Source organism: Macaca fascicularis, chromosome 6 (assembly GCF_037993035.2).
Source record: "Macaca fascicularis isolate 582-1 chromosome 6, T2T-MFA8v1.1".
NCBI classification, from domain to species: domain Eukaryota; kingdom Metazoa; phylum Chordata; class Mammalia; order Primates; family Cercopithecidae; genus Macaca; species Macaca fascicularis.
This window is the reverse complement of record NC_088380.1, coordinates 175,301,738-175,326,700: the sequence shown is the minus strand read 5'-3', so window position 1 is coordinate 175,326,700 and position 24,963 is coordinate 175,301,738. Positions and strand designations below refer to the sequence as shown.

Here is a 24,963-nt window from a genome sequence, read left to right as displayed (position 1 = left end):
ATTGAGCACTCCTTCAGGGCAGGTATTTTATCTTATTCATTTGCATTCCTGTTTCCTGGTGTAGAGGAGATAATGATTATTTACTGAAGGGAATTGCTTTTTGGGTTTGTTTATGACAGGATCTCACTCTGTTACCTAATCTGTAGTGTGGTGCAAACATGGCTCACTGCAGCCTCAGCCTCCCGTTACTGGGACTACAGGTGCATGCTGCCACGCCCAGCTAATGTTTAAATTTTTTGCAGAGATAGGATCTTGTTATATTGCCAAGGCTGGTTTCAAACTCCTGTCCTCAAGCAATGCCCCCCACCTCAGCCTCCCAAAGTATTGGGATTTCAGGTATAAGCACCATACCTGGCAGGAATTGCTTTTTCAGGAGATGCTTTTCTCCTGGGTTACTTGAAGTGATTATAGGCCAGTTTTACTGTATTAAAATGTTTATAGAAACAAAGATTTTCATGCCCTTAGTGATGACCTATTTATTGGGGGAAAAAAAAATGATCTGAATTTTTTCTCATCCCTGGAGCACATGGTAAGTATATAGTAACTGAAAAGGAGTGCCTACCAGGCCAGGAATGAAAAGATCCTGGGTCAACTCTAAGCACCCTATATGTTTTTAGAAAATATATTAATGAAACTTTGAAGGGAAAAAGGTGAGTTCCACATGGAACATGTGTCTTACCCAATACGTATTATTGCATGAATGCATGACTCAGAGTAAATGAAGTTTGTGACTAATTAACTAGTTTCTAATTTGTGTTTCTAAAATGGATATATATATATATAAAAAAAATTTTTTTTCTTCCTCCCATAGCTTTCCCATGGTTTGGCATGGACATTGGGGGAACTCTAGTAAAGCTCTCATACTTTGAACCTATTGATATCACAGCAGAGGAAGAACAAGAAGAAGTTGAGAGTTTAAAAAGTATTCGGAAATATTTGACTTCTAATGTAGCATATGGATCCACCGGCATTCGGGATGTACACCTTGAACTGAAGGATTTAACACTTTTTGGCCGAAGAGGGAACTTGCACTTTATCAGGTTTCCAACCCAGGACCTGCCTACTTTTATCCAAATGGGAAGAGATAAAAACTTCTCAACATTGCAGACGGTGCTATGTGCTACAGGAGGTGGTGCTTACAAGTTTGAAAAAGATTTTCGCACAGTAGGTATCTTTTACTCAAAACTGAAAATTGATACGTGTTCGTTTTTAAATATGAGAGTAGGTTTCCATCTAGCATGTTCTTTAATTCTCCCTGCACATGCAGTGGGAAATATGTATCCGTGATTGCCTTTCACTTAGGGCGTTTTAAACACTTATTTGGGGTAACTAAAAATTGCCCAGATTTAGCCATGTTGTTGCACATAATATTTGGTAAAACTTGTTTAGGGCTGTACTACAAAGCTATAATAAAAAGGGAATTTGGGGACTTTAATGAATTTGGCAGTGTACAAAGCCAGATATAAATGAAACTTGAATTATTTTCACTATTGTCCTACATTTACATGGTTTTTGGAATATTGCTTATTCAAATAATATTAATCTTCCAGGGCCATCTCCTTCCCAAACCCTAAGTTTGGAAACCAGTGTCTTTTGGTTAGTATAATAGACACCTGAATGAAAATCTGTTACCCTTTTTTTTCCTGTTTTTACACTGTCAATCCTGCCATGTTCCTGTGTCAGATGGGGTGATTTGAATGGATATGGCAGGAGAACTATGAGTATTGGTTTGAGTTATGTGCTGTTAGCAGTTTGCCATCTTCTAGTCTTTTCCATTAGAATGACAGTTCAAAGAGTGGTTTGCCAGGCTTCTAGTCTTTTCTATTAGAATAAAGCGTGGCTCTATTTAGGAATACCACTGAAATTTGTTTTTCTTGAAAATGTAAATGTGAATAATTTAATTTCTCAAAATCGTAAGAAAATACTGTTAATGGAATATAAAGGCTGATGTGGAAGGATCACTTGAGGCTAGGAGTTTGAGACCAGCCTGGGCAACATAGCAGGACCCTGTCTCTACAAAAAATAAAAAAATTAGCTTGGACCGGGCGCGGTGGCTCATGCCTGTAATCCCAGCACTTTGGGAGGGCGAGGAGGGCGGATCATGAGGTCAGGAGATGGAGGCCATCCTGGCTAACACAGTGAAACCCTGTCTCTACTAAAAATACAAAAAATTAGCCAGGTGTGGTGGCGCACACCTGTAGTCCCAGCTACTCAGGAGGCTGAGGCAGGAGAATGGCATGAACTCGGGAGGCAGAGCTTGCAGTGAACTAAGATCATGCCACTGCACTCCAGCCTGGGCGACAGAGCGAGACTCCATCTAAAAAAAAAAAAAATTAGCTTGGCATAGTGGCCTGTGCTTGTAGTCCCAGCCACTCAAGAGGCTGAAGTGGGAGGATTGCTTGAGCTCTTGAGATTGAGGCTGCAGTGAGCTGTGATTGAGCCATTGCACTCCAGCCTGGGTGACAATGAGACCCTGTCTCAAAAGGAATATAAATAACTTAAATGGCTCATAGAAGCGAGACCCTTATAATTTGAGGTAACGATCTATAGTACTGTATGAAAAGAGGTGCCTTGGGAACACAGAGGAGTAACAACAGCTAGAGAGTTGAAGAGGTTCCCAGAGGAACTGATATCTAAGCTGCAATATTTTATAACAAATGTCTTATAATACACTTTTTACTAACCTGAAATGATGAATTTAATAATTTCAAACTAGTACTCAAACTATAATATAAAGACAGGAGATTAAGGTATCAGTGATTAATCAGAAGTTAACCTGTCAGTGGATAGATTAACAAACAGTATGATCATTCCAGAGGACATCATGAAGTAGTTATATGCTTGCACCTATGCCTAGATTGATCATGAATACCAAAGCTACACATGCCAGATTGATACAGTATGTTCTATTGGAAAATCAGATACCATAAATGGCATTGCTGTTGTTGACATGACCCTCCAGCATGCTAAACAAACACTTGGTAAAATTCCAAACAGTAAGAAGTACAATATTCCCTTGCTTTATATGGTGGTTCGTTTCCTAGCAAATATAGTATATATTTAAAACTATGTGGGTTGGGTGCAGTGGCTCACGTCTGTAATCCCAGCACTTTGGGAAACCAAGGTGGGCAGATCACCTGAGATCAGGAGCTGGAGACCAGCCTGGTCAATATGGTGAAACCTCATTTCTACTAAAAATGCAAAAATTAGCCAGGCATGGTGGCAGGCACCTGTAATCCCAGCTACTCGAGAGGCTGAGGTGGAGAATCGCTTGGACCCGCGAGGTGGAGGTTGCAGTGAGCCGAGATCATGCCACTGTACTACAGCCTGAGTGACTGAGCTAGACTCCATCTCAAAAATAAATATGAAGGGGTGGCCTGCCCCTCCACACCTGTGGGTGTTTCTCGTTAGGTGGAACAAGAGACTTGAGAAAAGAAATAAGACACAGAGACAAAGTATAGAGAAAAGCGGGGGCCCAGGGGACCGGCACTCAGCTTACAGAGGACCCACGCCGGCACCGGTCTCTGAGTTCCCTTAGTATTTATAGATAATTATCTTTACCATCTTAAAGATAAGGGAGTGGCAGGACAATAGGATCGTTTTTAGGGAGGAAATCAGCAGTAAGACATAAGAACAAGGATCTCTGTGACATGAATTAGTTTAAAGGAAAATCCTGTGCCTAGAGAGAAACCTTTTAGCAGCATTGTTTCATCCTATCACATGGGGATAAACCTTGGACAATACCTAGCTTTTCTAGGAACAAAGTCACACCCTGCACGCCCAAAACCCATTAAACCTTGAGTTACCACAGCACATGTCTCTTGCAAGGGCAAGGTTGGGGGTAGGGTCACAGATTAATAGCATCTCAAATACAGAACAAAATGGAGTCTCTTATGTCTACTTCTTTCTATATAGACGCAGTAACAGGCTGATCTCTTTCTTTTCCCCACATAAATAAATAAATAAATAAATAAATAAATAAATAAATCCATGGGACAAATACTTTTGTATTTATATACACTGACAGGTAAAATAACTTTGTTCTTCTCTAGCCTCAGATAATTATAAATAATTTTCCTACTGCCACTATAAAAACGACTGGCAGAACACTCAAAGATAATGCATAGATGGGATAATTCTTTGGTTTGCAGAAATGTCCCACCTATTAAAGATGTCTAACATCACAAGTCCCTGCCCACTAAATGTCAGCTTGGTTCTTCCTTCCTCCCCATCATTTAGAAAGCTAGCAGTGAGGTGATACCACCCTCACTGAGGACCAGTGGACTAGGTGAAATCCCTAAAGAGATTTTGACATGAAACAAAATGAAAATGTGGGGTCATAGATTATTTTTAATTTTTGTAAAGTAATACAGGAAAATCATTTAGTTGAGGCGAGTGTTTTTGAACGTCATCCTTTTTTGTTTTGTTGTTGTTTTTTTAACAGATTGGAAACCTCCACCTGCACAAACTGGATGAACTTGACTGCCTTGTAAAGGGCTTGCTGTATATAGACTCTGTCAGTTTCAATGGACAAGCCGAGTGCTATTATTTTGCTAATGCCTCAGAACCTGAGCGATGCCAAAAGATGCCTTTTAACCTGGATGATCCCTATCCACTGCTTGTAGTGAACATTGGCTCAGGAGTCAGTATTTTAGCAGTCCATTCCAAAGACAACTATAAACGAGTGACTGGGACAAGGTAGTGACCTTTTTGGTTGTATTGCTGCGTTCACATTGTTTTATACACAGAAGTTATGAAATCAGTATAATAATGCCATTTTCACCAGTAAAAGAGCATGTTTTTGCACAACAGCGAACATGTATTTGTGTGTGTGTGTGTGTGAAAGAGGGTGCCATGTTTCCCGGGCTGGTCTCGAACTTCTGAGCTCAAGCAATCTGCCTGTCTCAGCCTCCCAAAGTGCTGGCATTACAGGCATGAGCCACCGCTCCCAGCCAACAGATAATGTATTTTTATAGGATATGTATGTCAAGACTCAAACTGAAATTATTAAATGTTTATTAGTCAGCATCAGTTGGGATCAAAATTTCCATAATAGTAAAAGTGAATTTTTATCTAGAATGAGTCTGGTAATGTTTTTTTCTAGAATTTAACGGAAGAGCATTTACTTGGAGGCAACAGTGTTCTATTGATTTTAAAACTTTACTATGTTTATATTTTGTTCTTTTTTCCAAAGCATTTTTCTTCTTTACCTATTTTTTCACTTTTTAATAGATATTAATGTATGTAAACCTCTAGCTTGCAACGTGCTGAATAGATGAGCATTTAAACTGCAGTATTGGGGAACATTGTAATTTATTCTTATAGGATGAATTAATGTGATTTCTTTTTGTGATAACATTAATGTTCCCAAATAGCCCACATACTTTTCTGTGATACCTGAAATACGAATGAGAAATAAGATTTAAAACTCATGATTCTTTTATGTATTTTATCAACTTTTACAGAGAGGTGAAGATTCCTGTTTAAGGAAGAAAGATTTTGGGATACTTTAGATTGATTTGTGGAAAAACTCATTTTAATTTTAAAGTAGTAATTCTGTTTAAATTATACTTATATTTAATTAGTACTTTATTTTTATAGTGGTTAAAAGTTCACATCTGTTGTAATTCTCTATGCCAAAGAATCATACACTACTATTACCTTCTTTGGTTAACTCTAAAAGAAGTTCAGTCTGTTAACTAAATCCAACAGTGATTCAGGGGTAGAACTTGCTGGAAATTTAGGTGAGACTAGGGAGCAAAGGTTTAGAGTTTAGGAATTAGATATGATTTCATTCTGTGAGCATATCCAGAAGAATAATAGAAGCAAATAAATTTCTGTAATTGACGTGTTGGCCAGCTGGACATAAATTTACTCATTGTATTTATGTGTAGGTCATGTTAAATGTTAATGGATCACATTGAATTGATTTCATCCATGTCAGACCAAGTAAATACGCCTTTCCCAAAATCATTTCTTGGAAACCATTTAAAATTACAAAGCTGGGCATGGTAGTTCATGCCTGTCATTCTCACAGTTTGGGAGACCATAGTGGAGGATTGCTTGAGACCAGGAGTTCAAGACCAGCCTGGGAAACATAGTGAGACCCCCATCTCTGCAAAAATATATACATATGTATTAGTCCAGTGTGGTAGTGTGCATCTGTAGTCTAGCCGCTGCGGAGGCTGGAACAGGAAGATTGCTTGAGCCCAGGAGTTCAAGGATGCAGTAAGCTATGATCATGGTCACTGCACTCTAGCCTGAGGGGACAGAGTGAGACCCTGTCTCAAAAGAAAAATTACAGATTTTCTCTTTGTAATTAATATGGTACTGATTTTTAACATTTATTCCTTTTTAATGCACACACAAAAATTTATTTTTGGTAACTACAGAGTGTAAGGTATTAGCTGAAGACTTTGGGAGATATTTAAGAGGTCTTTCCTCTTATTTCCACCAAGTGATTTTTTTTTTCCTTTGGTTTATTCTTTGATCTAACAAGTTTGGTTTTACTAAACAATTTTTGTTGCCTTCATTATGTTATTTCAGCACTTAGCGTTAGTCATGGGTTTTTTCTGTGTGTTTATTGAATACATGAATGATCCACCCTTTTACTTTAGAGAAAGAATACAATGTATAAATGCAACTTAGCAAGTTTCTTTATTTTCTTTAGCCTTGGAGGGGGTACCTTTCTGGGTTTATGCAGTTTATTGACTGGCTGTGAAAGTTTTGAAGAGGCTCTTGAAATGGCATCCAAAGGTGATAGCACACAAGCTGACAAGCTGGTCCGTGATATTTATGGAGGAGATTACGAAAGATTTGGTTTGCCAGGTTGGGCTGTAGCATCTAGGTAAGTTTAACATTTGTGTTATTTAAGTTACGGAACTTAAGTAATTAAAGTTGCTTACGTTTTTGGAAAGCAGTATAACAGAAAGTTGTAAGGGTGCTTTCTCTTACCCATTTTAGGTTCCAAGTTTTGAACATAGATGTCATTTAAAAATTAAGTATACATTTTAAGAAGTCTACCCTGAGTGCACCTTGTAGGAAACTTTTCTTTTTTAATTTTTGAGTGTCCTTCCATTGTTTCTCGATGCACATACCAATACATATTCTTACTTTTCTCCCCATATACAAAAGGTAATTTACCATTATATGGCATAGTATATATACTCTAAAGTATCCATATAGCCTAGAAATCTTTACATGTTGTTGTCCTTATGTTACACATGTGTAGGATAAATTCCCAAAAGTTGGATTGCAAATGCATTTTTGAGATACTGTTAACTATGCAAAGGAGCGGTACTGTTTTTCACTCTCACTAGCAGTAAATGAAAGTGCCTGTTTCACCAGTAGAGTGCTGACTTTTGCATTTCTCCATCTGGTGGAGAAATGGTATCTTAATGTTATTTCATTTTATTTTATTTTATTTTATTTTAGGCAGAGTTTCACTCTTGTCACCCAGGCTGGAGTGCAATGGCACCATCTTGGCACACTGCAACCTCTGCCTCCCAGGTTCAAGTGATTCTCCTGCCTCAGCCTCCCGAAGTAGCTGGGATTACAGGCGCCCGCCCCCACGCCCAGCTAATTTTTTTGTATTTTTAGTTGAGACGGGGTTTCACCATGTTGGCCAGGCTGGTCTTGAACTCCTGACCTCAGGTGATCCACCCGCCCCGGCCTTCCAAAGTGCTGGGATTACAGGCCTGAGCCACTGTGCCTGGCCCTTAATGTACTTTTAATTTACATTTCTCCTACCAACACTGGGGTTAAGAGCCTTGCATATTTTATTTTCTGTGAGTTGTTGTTCATGTTCTACTTTTCTGCTCGATTGTTATACAGTTGAATTTATCAGTCTTTTCTTTTATGGCTTCTGGATATTGATTCATAGTAAGTAAGTCTTCTACATTCCAAATACATAAAGGAATAAACCCTTGTTTTCTTCTAATATGTTAATGGTGGTATTTTTATACTTAAATCTTTGATTTACTTACAGTTTATCTTAGGGTATTTTGTAAGTTACAGATCATGCTTTCATATTTCAGGGTTTTTTTTTTTTTTTTCAGAAGGCCCTAATGTCTAATAATCCATCTTTATTTCACTGATTTGAGATGGCTTTTTTACATATGCTGGCTTTTCATTCTGTTGATGTACCAGCATTATACTTTCAGCTTTATAGAGGCATAAAAAGTATGTTTTAATCTCTAGAAGGGCTAGTTTCACTTCTTTGCTTGATATTCTGTATGAACTTGGCAAGCATTTTCTCTATTACAAAAAGTTTTTTTGGAATCTCAGTAAGTTTATATATTAACTTGGACAGATGATATCTTTATAGTGAGTCTTGCTGTTGAAGAACTTAGCTTATCTGTTTAAGGCTACTTTTGTGCCTTTCACACATTTAAAAAGGCCTCTCCAAATATGTCCATACATAGCTTTTTAAATTGATTCCTAAATATTTTAAATTTACTGTTCTGTTATTTATCAGTCTTGTCTCTCATTATGCTTCCTAACCGTTGTTGCTTGTGCGCCCCAAGTTCTTTGTCAGGGAATCCAGTGTCCTTTGATAGTGGACTTTGTCTCACTCTTCAATAATATATCTTGCCTCTCCCTCACATAGACGCTTCACTCTGACCAAATATCTTGTGATTTCATAGATGTTTTCATTTCTCATTTCTGTGTGCCTTTAACCTTTAGTTGCCTCTGCCTAAGATTTTCCTTCTCTTTTTCTCTGGCTTTTTCTGGTCCCTTTGCTTTGAAAAGCCCTGCCTCATACCTTCTTAACTTTTTTCTCTTACCACTTAATAAAAGATACTTTTTTCTTTGTATTTCCGAGGTTAGCCTTTGTTTGTTGTTTTTCCTGTTACTGTTAGCGCTTCTCTTGCTGTCTTTTGTATCTAGGCCTGCATTGTCCATTATGGTAGCCTCTAGTCACATCAGGCACTTGGCATTTGAGTGCCACATGTTGAAATGACGATATTTGGATATATTGGCTTAAATGAAATGTACAATGAAAATTAATTTCACGTTTATTTTTACCTTTTTAATGTGGCTAATAGAACATATATGAAATTATATATTACTCGTATTTTATTTCTATTGGACAGTGCTGCACTAGACTAATTCTCTGTTTGAGGGACTATCTGTGTCTCCAGCACAAAGCTTGGTATGTCATAAATGTTTCTTGTGACTGAATGAAAAAGAATTTGAAGTTAAAGCTGAGATACTTTTGGAAACATTTTGTAATTTTGACTTTGTTAATTTGTTTTGAATCAGGTTTAAAAATGAAGATATTTTGGTAATCTTTGCTTTCTTACAATAACTATGCTTTTTTTTTTTTTTGTCATTTTAACCTTAATTCTTTGAAAGGTATTACTTTACTCTTGCATAGATTTTTTTTGTTAGGTTGTTTTGATCTTATCCCTATGTGTTTCTACTTTTTGGTCCTAATTTTATAAAAAATATCCAAGTTATAGATATATCTGTTAATATGTAAAATGTTGCTTGTTTTCAGCAGATTTGACTTTATTTTTCATTTTTCTGCAGTTTTGGGAATATGATTTATAAGGAGAAGCGAGAATCTGTTAGTAAAGAAGATCTGGCAAGAGCTACTTTAGTTACTATCACCAATAACATTGGTTCTGTGGCACGAATGTGTGCTGTTAATGAGGTAAAAAAAAAAAAAAAAACTGCAAAACTCAAATTATCAAAAATGTGAATTGGAGTCCTATATACACCTAGCAGGGCTTCTTCACTTTCCCTAAGGAGGCCTCTGGGATTGAGATGTAGCCCATTAAACGCCAAGACTCATTAGGTATATATGTTATGTACCCAATTGCTATATTACCTTTAAAGAAAGTAGCAGATAATTCAAATTGAAATAGGAGAAATTTATTCAGAATTTTTTTTCAGAAAAACACAACCTAAATCCCTTGAGGATGTAAAAGAAAATTCTAAGCATAAGATATTTTGAGGTAACTATTTTGTGAAAGCATTTTTTTTTTAGTCTTACGTTGCATTTGGAAGGCAGCTATGCTCACCACTATACCACCAGTGCTTAATGTTGCATTTGATTAGTGAAATTCTTGGAAGTTTTCTTACTGCCCTCGGCTTCTTTACAGTGCTGCCTTGTTGCATATGGATCAAGCAGCATTGTACAGGGCTATGAAGGCATTGAGACCTGTTCTTCATGATATTTGAGTGGTGTTTATTGTTCCAAGAAAAATGTGAAAAGCATATACTGTTAGATTGACCATATAGTTGGGATTCTTTGTTTGGAAAAGAATATATATATTTAATTCTAGCTTCCTTATATAATAATAGATATATTTGCCCATTTAATTTTTATAAATATCAAATACTTTAAATGGATTGGGAAATATGCTTTTTGAAGGAAGCCTTCATTTGTTCATTCATTCATTCATTTATTCATTGAGTAAATATTTATTGATTACCAGATGCCAGACATTGTTCTGGGTATTTGGAATATATTAACGAAGAAAACAAAGATCTGGCTTTGTGGAGCTTGCATTCATTCTAGTGACATATTAAGTAAATTGTTTAGTGTGTATTAGGTGATGAATGCTATTTTTTTAAAAAGAGACCATCAAACAGGATAAAGAGGATTGGGAATAGGGCAGAGAGTGGTAGAGGACAAATTGCCAAGTAATTGAGTGGCTAAAGGAAAGCTTTCTTGAAAATGTGATTCTTAGGCAGAGATTTGAAGGAGGTGAGGGGGAAACTGTACACGTAGACATTTTGGGGAGAAAGCTTCCAGCAGAGAGAACAACTATGCAAATCCTCTGAATTATTCTATATTTAAATCCAGAACTTGATCTCATCAGTTTTTTAATAACTTAAGAAACTTAAGTGTTAGTTGGTTGATGGAGTTACTAGTAGGCCATGTTGGGGGCTGACAACAATTTGAAACCTTTATTCTTAGCCCTTTATGTCTAAATTTCCACTGACCAATTGAGTTAACAATGATTTAGGCCATGGTTTATAGTATCCCAACTTATGTACAAAGATTTCTACTCAAAAGTCAGTATATTGTGAGAGTCGAAATAAGTTTTCTGGTGATTCAAACACCAGTTCCCCTAAGATTTCCTAATAGAGATATCTAAGAAACCAAATTAGTGTGGAATCTTTGCAGAGAGAGAATGATTTGATTAATCAGGCAGGGGATGGAGAAAGAATGCTAGAATCCTAGAGGAATGCACGTGCCAGTGCCCCAGTCAGTATTACTCTCCAATTCTATAGAATCCACAGTTGCATGTCATTGTTCAACATGCATTGCAATATATGGGCCAAGTTTGCTACTTATTCTAAATGCATTTTATAGTACTTACCATGTTTTGATTTTTTTTTAAATCACATCAATAATGTGCAATATATGGGCCAAATTTGCTACTTATCATAAATGCATTTCATAGTACTTACCATGTTTTGATTTTTTTTTTTTTAATCACATCAATAATATGTCTCCAAATGACTTTGTAAGGGGGCTATTTATTGTCCATTTTCAAAAACAAGTCTTACCTGAAATCATCTGCTAGGAGTCTTTCTAGAACCTTTTTTTAAAAGTAGACTTTATTTTTTAGATCAGTGTTAGTTTCACGTAAAATTAGGTGGAAAGCTCAGTGAGTTCCCATATACCACCTTCCATATATATACACACAGCCCTCCATCCTCAACATCCCACAGTAGAGTGATCATGTGTTACAGTCAATCACCCTGTGCACACATCATCATCACCCAAAGTCCATAGTTTAGGGTTCTCTCTTGGTGTTATACGTTTTGTGGATTTTGGATGATGTGTGCAGAACTAATTTTTAAATACTCAGGATTATAGAGCTATATGCCAGGAATGTAGTAGGTATTATACTGATAAAGGGTAGTTGTTGTTTACATCTTTAAATAAATATTTTGAAACCTTTTATATTGTAAAATGTGTTAATTATTTTTACAAGTTTTTTCTTTGTTCTTTTCTTTTAGAAAATAAACAGAGTTGTCTTTGTTGGAAACTTTTTACGTGTCAATACCCTCTCAATGAAACTTCTGGCGTATGCACTGGATTATTGGTCAAAAGGTCAACTAAAAGCATTGTTTCTAGAACATGAGGTATGGTAGGAAAATGTTTTTTGTGAATTTTAATAGCATGTTTTTTAAGAGACAGGGTCTTGCTCTGTCACTTAGGCTTGAGTTCAGTGGCACGATGATGGCTTACTGCAGCCTCTTCCTCCTAGGCTCAGCAATCCTCCCACCTCAGCCTCCCAAGTAGCTGGGACCACAGGCATGCACCACTATGCCCAGCTAATTTATTTTTATTAATATTTTTTGTAGAGACAGAATCTGTCTTTGTTGCCCAGGCTGGTCTGGAACTCCTGGCCTCAAGCAATCCTTTGGAGGTGTGAGCCACCGTGCCCAGCCTTAGGTAGAATATTGGTTCCTTCACTTCAGTTTCAGTTGTGGGGAAGAGAATTATAATAATCTGCTAAGCACCCCCAAATTTTTTAGTATTCATTTACTACATGCAGTTAAATTCTGATCTGAGCAATTATCAGTCCACATAATGTTTTGGATTAACTTAACTTGAATCATTTTGTGATCAAAGTCAAATGGCTGTATCATTACAAATTAGTAACACAGATTCAAATTATTCTGCTCTTAAAAGCTTCCCTGTCTCATTGTCACTGCTCACACAATACAAATCAGAATGGTGTGCCCTTGTGCAGTTCCACATGGCGTGCCGTGTGAGTGTCAGGCACAGCCAGAGGAAGTTAGTTTGTTTATTAAGTAAAGGGGAGAGGGTGCAGAATTGCTATTACAGTCCTGGAAGCTTTAGTGTCTAAAGGCCACACTTTTAGAATACATATTTCAGTGTGAGCCTATAGTCCCAGCTAAAGAGGCTGAGATGGGAGGACCACTTGAGCCCAGGAATTCAAGGCCAGCCTGTGCAAAATAGTGAGACCATGTCTCTAAAAATAATAATAATAAATAAAAATACATATTTCAAAGCTGTGTAGATATCAAGAATACAGATTCAGAAGATTTTTTATAATAGCTAACAACGCAGAAATTGGTAGGTTTCCAAATATTATTAAACAGATAGATTGTGCATAGTTGTGTGTTCTCAAGTGGTTAATATTATATGCTAATTTAAAAGCTGCACTACATAACAGTTATTTTTAAATTATACAGGGATACTTTGGAGCAGTTGGTGCACTTCTTGGGCTGCCAAATTTCAGCTAAAGCATCAGGTCTCTCTCTCTGCTAATAAATGTCGTCCAAGAGGAACTAAAACCAGAGGCATTATTACTGCATTGTTTGTCACTGGGAACCAAAGGATAGAAGAGTAGCATAAGCTGCTGAATGTTGCCATATTAAAGGAGAGAACTTGGTAACGTGAAGTATTTCTCATTGAAATGCTTTCCCTTTTGTATATAGCCAGTGTTAAATCCTTAAATGCAATACAGCCTCTGATTATTGAGCTTCCTCTTAAAAAGATTTTTAAATTTTATGTAGCCAACATTGCAGTACTGTATGCTCAAACACAAATCTTAAAGTCTCGGAAATGTTTAGCTTATGAAAATAATCGACTCTGAATATTTGTTACAAGTCTGTTTTATGTTTTGATTACTAGTGAGCAGAAAATAACATACCCTGTATCCAAAATTATTGAAATGGCAATCAAAGATGATCATTTTTATGTGATTTTAGAAATGTTAAGGCAATACTACTAATTATTGTAGGTTTTTTTTTTTTTTTTTAACATATCACCCAAAGCATGTATGTGATCTTTCCCCATAAGTGTCTTTTCTCAAATGCCATAATTAACTGAAATACTATTATTAAATTTTCATGAGAATTCTAAAATGAATCCTGGGAAATGCACATTTGGTGATGTTGCACTTTCTGTATTTTACAGGAATTAGTCAGTACACGTTGAAATGTTTAACATTTTAAGATTGGAAGCTTAATTACTGGGAGTCGGTCTAATGAAGTCCTGGGACTATTGTAATGGAATATGATTTGAGTTCACTGTGCTCTTTTTTGTTTGTTTGTTTTGATCATATGTACATTAGGAGCTTTTATTTTAAAACAACCACAGTAACATTAATAATAGAAAAATCATTTGGAAATATTCACAATCTAGTCACTGAAAAATGGGAAAACCTCTACCATGCCTTATTATCACCCTTCGCCGTTTGAGGAGCCAGAAATAGAGGTGCAGTTAGAGAAAGGTCACCTTTTCCAACAAAACTCACTCCATAGCCATGTGGATTTTTATCCAAAGGCTCAACCACCAGAGGGAATGGTGAGAACTGATAACTAAAATACTGTTACTGGCAAGGGTTTGAAATGAGTAAGAACCTAGGAGGGAAAGGAAATTGAGCAACATAGGAAAAGGGGAAGAGAGGCTGTCACCAAGGTCCAATCTCCATTTATAAAAATAGTGCAAAACCAGGAATTGATTATAGAAGCGCCCATGATCCATGGCAGGAATAAATCCCTTCACCTCCTCTAACTCTATGAAAACTCTAGAGTTGGAGCAAGTCTTCCATTTGCTTCTTATCCCCTTAAAATAATGCCTTCCACTCCCCCACAGCCCCCATCAAAGGAACCCCCGCAAGAGGCCACCATGCTCTGATCTCACTCTTTCCTATTCCCCTTGCCTGAATCTGGAGTGGGGTTGAGCCCTCTACCCTCATCCTTAAGATTTAGGAAGTTCTTTCCCCAGCTGTCTAACTTGGAAAGGTAGATGAGTCTGAATTTTGAAGTTCCGAATGCGAATTCCACTCAGCAGACGCAGTGTTACTTATGTACATAGGAATAGTGGGATGAGTTTTAATAGATTCTATCCAAAAGGGTTTTTTTCCTCTTACTTCCTCTATGTGGGAAGATGTGTCTTGGGCAACTTTATCAGTATCAATGGAAAAATGATAGGCACTACAGTGAAATGGCAGGATGCCAATATGAGATCTTTCAGGAATAATAAGAAATTGTTTGTTTGTATAAAATAAACTAGCTCAAATAAGAAAGTTTTTCAAGGACACTGATAGTGTTCATTTGTAAGAGGTAGTTCTAGAACCACACTGTCCAGTACAGCAGCTTACTACCCATATGTAGCTGTTGAGCATTTGAAATGTGGTTAGTCTGAATTGAAATGTGCTTTTTTTTTTTTTTTTGAGAGGGAGTCTCGCTCTGTCGCCCAGGCTGGGATGCAGTGGCCGGATCTCAGCTCACTGCAAGCTCCGCCTCCCGGGTTTACGCCATTCTCCTGCCTCAGCCTCCCGAGTAGCTGGGACTACAGGCGCCCGACACCTCGCCCGGCTAGTTATTTTTTGTATTTTTTAGTTGAGATGGGGTTTCACCTTGTTAGCCAGGATGGTCTTGATCTCCTGACCTCGTGATCCACCCGTCTCGGCCTCCCAAAGTGCTGGGATTACAGGCTTGAGCCACCGCGCCCGGCCGAAATGTGCTCTTAAGTGTAAAATATACACTGGTTTTTGAAGACTAGGGACAATAAAAGGTTAAATATCTCCTAATTTTTTGTATTGATTACATGTTGAAATGTTAACATTGGAAATGTTGGGTTAAAGAAAAATATACAATTAAAATGAATCTTAGCTGGGCGTGGTGGCTCACACCTGTAATCCCAGCACTTTGAGAGGCCAAGATGGGTGGGTCATCTGAGGTCAGGAGTTCGAGACCAGCCTGGCCAGCATGGCAAAACCCTGTTTCTACTAAAAATACAAAAATTAGCCAGGCGTGGTGGTGTACACCTGTAGTCCCAGCTACTCGGAAGGCTGAGGCAGAAGAATCGCTTGAACCCAGGAGGCGGAGGCTGCAGTGAGCTGAGATTGTGCCACTGCACTCCAGCCTGGGCAACAGAGTGAGATTCTTATCTCAAAAAAAAAAAAAAAAAAAAAAGAATCGTCTGTTTCCAGTTTTTTTTAATGTGCTTACTAGAAAAGATAAAATCACACATGGTTCACGTTTTATTTCTACTAAGACAGCACCGTTAAGAACATAGAGCTTTGAGGCATTGTGGTATTAGAACCAAATCTATTTACCACAGTAAGCTTACAGGGAGTTACTTGAGATCTTAATAAAAAATTATAATCTTTGTCAGCCTTCATTATGATTTTGTGTTCTTATTATTCCAGTAATTCTAGACTACATATGGGAAAAGCTAAGAGCCACAGTGGTGAGATGGTTGCTCACTTTACGTGCACTTTAGCAGGTAATTTCAGTTTGAAAGGACAAAATATATGAATCATAGTTCCACATTAACCAAAGTAAAGTGATGAAATAACTTAGACTCTGACCATTCTATTTTTCCTTCAAGATTGCCCTAAATCTATAGATGCTAATACAGTATTTGCCACAGGTATAAAACTTGTAGTTACTATCATTCAATTAAGATTCTTATCTGTACAGATACACAAATCAGAAACTTTTAAAATTGAACTAATGGAATTTTGGCTCAAATATTTAGTCACTACAATGGAAGCATTAAAGCAAAGAATACGAAGTCATTGTAGGGTTTTAAAATGGCTACTGACTGACATGAATTCAAAGTTTCAGTCTAAATTCTAAAAACTTACCTTTACATGCTTTTCCTCCTAAATAACCACTCTTATAATTCATACATTCATGTCTTTAGGTGAAGAAAACTGAATTTGAAACACTTGAGGCTGGGTGCAGTGGCTCATGCCTATAATCAAATGTAAGAACTTGAGTGTAAAATTCGAAAACTACATGGGGAAATGTCTTTATCATGCATCTCTGAGTCTACTGAAAACTCTGTTAAGTAAAACTGTGGTTTGTAAAAAAAAAAAAAAAAAAAAACCCGTAGTGATACTTACTTTGTGTAATGTAAACAGTTTTTTAAGCTCTTTAAACAAAGTACATCTAGATTTACTGGTAATGTATAGAAGTCAGTTTTATCCCCAAGTATCTCTGCTTCCTAAACCATTGATTAGCAAGAGACTCAAACAACTTCACTAAACTATTGGACCTCCAGTGTTAACTTGCCAATATAAAAATCTGAAAAACTTTGTAATCACTGTCAAAAATACAAAAGAGAGAATAAATTCCCAGGTAAAAGGATTTACAAATTTTGGAGCTATTATGCTTTTGTTTACTAAACATTGATCCTTGTAGTAATTCTGCAGTATTGCCTCAGACTCCCATAAAGTTTCAAAACAGCTCATCTATTAGATTCCTGTAACATTTATTTGGGATAAACGTGGTTTTGTTGCTGTTATTCATAATAGAATAAAATATTTAGCTTTGATGGTTCAGATGTAATAAAAAGAAATAACTAAGTTTGGGTCTGAGATAAATGTGGTAAGGCAAGAACACAGAGATGCTGTAATGATGCGTGAGTTTTAGAGCATTACTGAGGACCTGAAAACTTGCTGCCAAGGACATTTTGAAGGTTTTGTTGACTGGAAGAAATGGCTCTGGAATCCCACTCCTAACTCTTTTCTTGAATATTTGAAAAGAATTAGATAAGGGCCATGGGGACCCAGGTCACCCCACCTCTTCTATTCAGTTTGGCTACAACATTGGAGTCATCAGTGCTCCTGAGACAATCATACAGGACTTTCTCAATTACACTTTGAAAGAGAGGTTAGAAGACTCTCCCTCTGAGGTGTTGCTCGTTCCCCCCTGGCCCTTGTCTGTGGCCATCTTTGCCAATGGTGATATGATTGACTCCTTTCTGTTGCACTCTTTGTCAACCACTTTGGCAGGTGCAATTCAATGCTTATCATCAATTTGTTGGCTATCAATGGTTGCCTTACGGGATTCTGAAACAAAGCTGAGTTGGTTGAAATGCTGATCCTGGGCCACTTGGTTACTGGCTTGTAATGTGGACTCTGCACAGGTTTTGTGCCCATGTACATTGGAGAGATCTCGCCTACTGCCTTTTGGGGTACCTTTAGTGCTCTCACCCAGCTGGGCATCATTGTTGGTATTCTGGAGATCCAGATCTTTGGTCTGGAGATCATCTTGGGGTCTGAAGAGCTATGCCCAGTGATACTGGGCTTTACCATCCTTCCAGCTGTCCTATAAAGTGTAGCCCTTCCATTTTGCCCTGAAAGTCATAAGTTTTTGCTCATTAACAGAAAGCAAGAGTACTAATGAGATCCTTCGGCAATTGTAGGGGACTCAGGATGTGTCCCAGGACATCCAGGAGATAAGAGTGCTAGGACGGTACAAGAAAAGCAACACACTGGCGCTCTTTAGAATACCCAGCTACCAACAACCCACTGTCTTTTCCATCATGTTCCAGCTCTCTCAGTAGCTCTCTGGAATCAATGTTGTCTTCTGTTTCTCAGTGAGAATCTTCAAGGATTTGCAGGTGTTGAGAAGCCAATCTAGAGATTAGTGCAGGAGTGGTTAGTATCTTCTTGACTGTAGTCTCTGTTTCTGGTTGAAAGGGCAGGAAGGACTTTACATATGATAGGTCTTGGAGGGATGGCGTTTTGTTCTGTCCTCATGATTGTTTGTTATTAAAGGATGAGTATGGTGGGATGAACTTTGTAGTGGGGCTGTCTTGGTCTTTGTGGCCTTCTCTGGAGTTGGACCAGGCCCCATTCTCTGGTATACTGTGGCCACACTCTTCAGTTTGCAGTAGCAAAGGCTGGTTGCTCCAACTGGACCTCCAATTTTCTAGTTGGATTGTTCTTCCTGAACAATTATTATCTAGTTTAAGTGTGTTGTTGCTTTAGGGTCATGGCATGCTTATGTATGTCTATTACCATCTGACCATGGTACTATGCCAAGTTCTCTTAGGAGACCTGAATCTTTCCAGTAGATCACATTTGAGATAGTATGAGTCCACTGGGCACAGTTCCCAACAGTCCAAACATACATACTTCACTGAAGCAGATCTAATGATTCCATTGACTTCATTTCTAAAATCGGACTTTCAGGGGCCAATTTCTAAGGATTAAAAAGAAACTTTAATGCATTGTAGACCTCTGTACCCAGAAAATCTTTGTAACTTTTGGGCTTAATTTTCCTTCTTAAAAAATCTGGTAACTTTTTCAAATGCAAGGAGCACTGTCAGTTTGCTGTGAGGCTAGGCAAAGAACACAGGATATAGAATCTCCCATCACCACCACCCTGCCCCTGCGAGAAGATTGCCTTTTAATCAGAGACTTTTTTTTTTTTTTTTGAGACGGAGTCTCGCTCTGCTGCCCAGGCTGGAGTGCAATGGCCGGATCTCAGCTCACTGCAAGCTCCGCCTCCCGGGTTCACGCCATTCTCCTGCCTCAGCCTCCCGAGTAGCTGGGACTACAGGCGGCCGCCACCTCGCCTGGCTAGTTTTTGTATTTTTTAGTAGAGACGGGGTTTCACCGTGTTAGCCAGGATGGTCTCGATCTCCTGACCTCGTGATCCTCCCGTCTCGGCCTCCCAAAGTGCTGGGATTACAGGCTTGAGCCACCGCGCCCGGCCTAATTAGAGACTTTTAAAACTAGTGCTTTTTAAGTTCTACGCTCATCTTTTCCAAAGACTAAGTCTATTAGTAAACTTGCCGTGTAATTTGACATGGCAGTTCCTTGCTCAACTACCCTAAATAAGTTGGAAATTAGGTGGTATCTTAGTTTGGGTAAAGGCAGTGCTATTGCCTGTAATACACTTGGTAATTGAAAGCCCTTCAAGTGGTTCAGATTATTTGCTAAATATTAGACTCTATAAAAACTTCTGAGATTTTTTTTTTTTCTTTTTACCTTTGAGTGTACATGTGATTGCTATAATGTAAATACCAGTTCCTGAAAGATTGTTTCTGTAAGCAGAATGATGTAGCACAAAGTGAAAAGGGTTTCCTCTTATTCCAGCAGTATTCTTGCCTTCGAAGAGTAGTCCATTACATATTGCCTTGATTTTTAAGGTTGTGTTTTTGGATGAAAAGCTTAACTGGATAGTAATTTCCATATGTTCTTTATAACCACTCTGTATATTATAAGCAAAATTTTTTCATATTTCGTTGTATCTTTTTCTGTTGAGCACTTTATTCATTTTAGTCTATTGCATTTGAGAATGTAGTTTAGAAATTCTTTCACTTTTTAAAGCCATGTGAAAACTGATAGAGGATAATGAAAATGAGTGTACATTATTTTGAATTTAACTGTTTTGTGGTGTGTGTAAACAAAACATTAGAAATATATTGTCTTTTTGTAATAATACTCTGACCTCACTTAAAGTGATCTGCCATGAAGTATCAATGATTTATGTTTATTCTGATACCTAAGGAATTCAGCCAACTTTGTTTCAATCATCAGATAATCTCAGAAAATAATGTTTTACTTATATTACTGCCTCTTGTCAATATTTAAGAGAATAATTGTCTTCTGGTTTCTACTGAGCCTAGTAATAATCACTGAAGACCTAAAAAAGTGAGTAATTCTTTCCTTCTGTTAAGAGTATTTGGATAGCCCCTTCACGATAATGGTGGTGTGAAAATGAATCATCCCAGCTTTTCTGACGTATCTAAATTTTGAATAATTAATTTCCACTTCCAAACAGCCCAAATGTTTTCTTAAAGCAGTCACTACTATTTGCATTAGTCCTGTATATCCAGTGAATGTGAGGTCATATTTGGTATTGTATTAGAAGTAGTGTTGGTCACTGGTCTTGCCTCTTTGAACATTATTTGGTTTGTTATGATGGAAAATGAGTCAGTTTTCAGGGTCCTGAGAAAGTTGCTTCATTCATGGCCGTGTTTGGGATAACTAAATTAATTTTTTTTCAGGTATTTGGTATCATGTTTTGGAGTTAATATTTAGTGCTTATATAATTTTAAGTTATTACATAATTTTTATTGTTATATGTTTTATAGGTACTAGGTATTGGATTCTCACCAAACCAGTAGAATGGCGTTCTCTCTTAATATGTCATTGCCTGTAATGGCCAGGTAGATATACCTTAAAGTAATATGAAAGGTTTTATATGTAAATTAAAATGTTTGTACTTTTAAATCTGTAAAGGTGATCTGGAATTTTTACTATGTTAACTTCAGCATTATATGGGCATTATGACTTTTTCATTGTACAAAAAAAAAAATTATTCATAAATGTTGGAATACAGATGTTCCTTGACTTATGATAGGGTTATGTTCCAGTAGACCCATTGTAAATTGAAAATACTGTTAGTTGAAAATACATTTAATACGCCTAACCTACTGAATATCCCAGCTTAGCCTAGCCTACCTTAAATGTGTTCAGAACACTTAATGTTGGCCTGTAGCTGGGCAAAATCATCTAATACAAAACCTATTTTATAATGAAAGATTTAATATCTCAAATAAGAGTATGATACCACATATCGTTAGCCCAGGATAATATCAAAAGATGAAATTTGAAGTACAGTTTTTACTGAATATGTATTGCTTTTGCCCCATTATAAAGTTGAAAAACCATAAGTCAAACCATTGTTAAGTCGGACTGTTTGTGTTACATATATTTGGGATTTTTTAGTGACCCTTTTTAAAAAGCTGTTTCTTATTTCTGATCATTGTGAGTGGGGATAGATATGGGAAGAACCACGTCTCTACTAAAAATAAAAAAAATACCCCAGCTTGTTGGCACACACCTGTAGTCCCAGCTACTCGGGAGGCTGAGGCAGGAGAATCACTTGAATCGGGAGGCAGAGGGCAGATCATGCCGCTGTACTCCAGCCTGGGCAACAGAGTAAGACTCTGTCTCAAACATGAATGAATGAATGAATGAATGAATGAATGAATGAACGAACAAACGAACTATTAGCTGATACTGGGATTTCAGGTACCACAGTTCCTGCTGAAAGATACGTTTGGGGTAAATCAATTTTTTTCCTTGTAGAATTTCAGTGTTTTTGCTGCAACTGCCACTCATTTTGCGTTTAAAAGAACAAAAGAGGAATGTATTTTTCAAAGGAGTGAATGAGGTTAAAATCAAGATTTTGAATGGTATAAATATGCAACTAATTCAATTGTAGGATATTATTAAATTTTGTATCTCTAAACATCTTTCTTTCATACATCGCAGTGCTTACAGTTCCAATAGCTTTCCAAGAAAACATTTCCATGTTTGCATAATTTGTAAAGTATATATAAATAATGTAAAATAATTTGGGATTATCTCAACTTTATATTGTATGTCTGAATTTCATCGATGTCATACCTGGCTCAGTCAATAGTCGTCACAGGTATTAAGCCATTTTGGAATTTGCCACCTTTTTCTGTGGAACCTGTTTTAGTTTAGTTTACAGCATTTAGAAATAGAAGGTAACTTTATAGAAGTAACACCAATATCCTAGTCTGCTTGTCCCGAATACAATTAATAGTATTAGGATGTAAGTGATATTAAGATGGTTTTTATTATTTTTTTGTACACTGTACTTTTACTTTTTATTTAAACTACAGCTAAAAGCTGACTTTTTAACTAAAATTGAATGGCATTTATCTTAATGCCCAGTTATTGACCAAATCGTACTCAGAAGATGTTATTATGTCCCAGTCTAAGGAATCCTTTAATTTGGGGATTAATTTGACTTCCACATGCCATTTCAGTGTAAATTGCCTTATTCTGTCTATTACATTATTCTTGTCAAGTCTAAGGTTTATCATGTCTGAATTCTTTTAACACTGAATCTGTGATGTAAAAATGTATGATGTGCTACAAATTTTATTCATAATAAACTAAGTTATAGCCTGTTGTAATCTGTAAAACATTTCTTGTAAATTACCTAATTTATTTGTTCATTCATGTACAGTTTCTTATGTAAATTTGAAAAATGTTTGCCATGGCACATTCTGTAAACATTCCCGTATTCTTTTCCTTAATGCTTATTTGCATGAAGGTAACTTGGGTTTTGCTTGTTTGTGTTGGATAACCATTAAGCCAACTTCAGTATCTCTGCCTTTTTTCTTGTAGTTTAACCGTTTCTAATTTTGTTCATATTCTAAATAGATGTTAGAATCATACTTTTTATTTTCTACTTAATAAATTATCTAAGTTGTTTACTATGTGTCCCTTTATTATTTACCTTACATATTCCCACATTTTCACTTCGATTAAATGCACGGTTGTGGTTAATTCCGTGAGAGCAAGAACTTTGTAAAGTCTTGTTCACCTCTAGATTCCCAGTGGCACAGAGAAGGCATTGATGAAATTTAAGACTTGCATTTATTAAGATGTGAAAACTTTCCCCCGACGAGACCATGTTATCCCGCATCAGAAAGGAATGTTGTTGGCTTTTTGGTTTGGGGTTTGTTTGTTTGTTTTTTGAGATAGTCTCTTTGTTGACTGAGCTGGTGTGTAGTGGTGCAGTCATAGCTCACTACAGCCTCAGCCTCCCAACTAACTGAGACTACAGGCATGCACCACCATGCCTGGCTAGGGTTTTGTTTGTTGGTTAGGTGTTTGTTTCGTTTTGTGTGTGGGGTGTGTGTGTGTGTGTGTGTGTGTGTGTGTGTGTGTGTGTAAATGGGGTTTCGCCATGTTGCCCAGGCTGTTCTCAAACTCCTGGGCTCTCGTGATCCACCACCTTGGCATCCCAAAGTGCTGGGATTTCAGGCTTTGTGGAGTATGTGAGATGTTTTGATACAGGTGTGCATGTGAAATAAGCACATCATGGAGAATGGGGTATCCGTCCGGCCTGTTAAGTTTGTTTAAAAAAATCATTGGCCAGGCGCGGTGGCTCAAGCCTGTAATCCCAGCACTTTGGGAGGCCGAGACGGGCGGATCACGAGGTCAGGAGATCAAGACCATCCTGGCTAACACGGTGAAACCCCGTCTCTACTAAAAAATACAAAAAAAAAAAAACTAGCCGGGCGAGGTGGCGGGCGCCTGTAGTCCCAGCTACTCGGGAGGCTGAGGCAGGAGAATGGCGTGAACCCGGGAGGCAGAGCTTGCAGTGAGCCGAGATCGCGCCACTGCACTCCAGCCTGGGCGACAGAGCAAGACTCTGTCTCAAAAAAAAAAAAAAAAAAAAAAAAAAAAAAAAATCTTAATACGTGAGGCACTAAGTCGGAAACTTGATGGCTGTGTTTTCAAATTGTATGATTGTCATGGCTCCGGGCATAGTTTTCAGATCATAGTGTCTTTTCTTGGAGTGTATAGGAATGGTTGAAAACATGAACATGACTACCATGTGACCTGTGAAGTACATATCCTTTATTAAAAAAAACTAGCAAGAACTAGGATGAAAAAAATCTAAGATCTGGACTAAAGGAGAATATGATGCAGTATGGATGAGATTTGAAATGTAGTTTAGCTACTCAAATGTAGAAGTACTGCTTCCACAAGCACTTAGAAATAAGCTCCTAAAGAGCAAACATTCAAGGCTACACACTTAAGTCTTTAATTTAAATAAACTTTCCAAGGAGGGAAAAGTCTGTACTGAAGTCAATACACAGTGCTATATAAATTTTAAAAGTGGCCAGGAGCAGTAGCTCACACTTATAATTCCAGCACTTTGGGGAACCGAGGCAGGTGGATCACTTGAGGCCAGGAATTCGAGACCAACCTGGCCAATGTGGCAAAACCTCATATTTACTAAAATTACAAAAGTTAGTTGGGTGTGGTGGTGCACACCTGTAGTTCCAGCTACTCGGGAGGCTGAGGCATGAGAACTGCTTGAACCTGAGAGGTGGAGGTTGCAGTGAGCCAAGATCGCACCACTGCTCTCCAACCTGGGCGACAGCGAGACTGTCTCAAAAAAAAAAAATAACCTTTGAAAGCAGGATGTCCACTTTCTATGATATAGTCCTTAATGAGTGTGTTGTGTATTGAACAAACCTTATTATTTCTGCATCTAGAATCTATTGATCATTTTCTATGGCAATACTTTATAAGTTCCCATTTTAAGATATGCGTCTGGTTTTGGTGGGTGGAGTTTAGGATTTGACTTTTTCCCTAAGTAAACCTGGAAAACCTGACTAGCTCCCGAAACTTTACATCCTTTTCATAGAAAATT

The 24,963-nt window shown here is 37.5% G+C and overlaps 1 protein-coding gene across 1 annotated transcript in view; it reads left to right on the top strand.

Moving 5' to 3' along the window:
• PANK3 (pantothenate kinase 3) overlaps positions 1 to 23,008 on the top strand; it is a 35,168-nt gene extending 12,160 nt beyond the window's left edge. The window contains exons 2-7 of the mRNA XM_005558478.4: positions 812 to 1,164; positions 4,445 to 4,698; positions 6,671 to 6,847; positions 9,535 to 9,658; positions 11,983 to 12,108; positions 13,189 to 23,008. Of these exons, the coding sequence (XP_005558535.3) occupies positions 812 to 1,164; positions 4,445 to 4,698; positions 6,671 to 6,847; positions 9,535 to 9,658; positions 11,983 to 12,108; positions 13,189 to 13,239 (1,085 nt within the window). The 3' untranslated portion in view covers positions 13,240 to 23,008. The remainder of the gene's footprint in view (positions 1 to 811; positions 1,165 to 4,444; positions 4,699 to 6,670; positions 6,848 to 9,534; positions 9,659 to 11,982; positions 12,109 to 13,188) is intronic.
• The last annotated feature ends 1,955 nt before the right edge of the window (positions 23,009 to 24,963 follow it).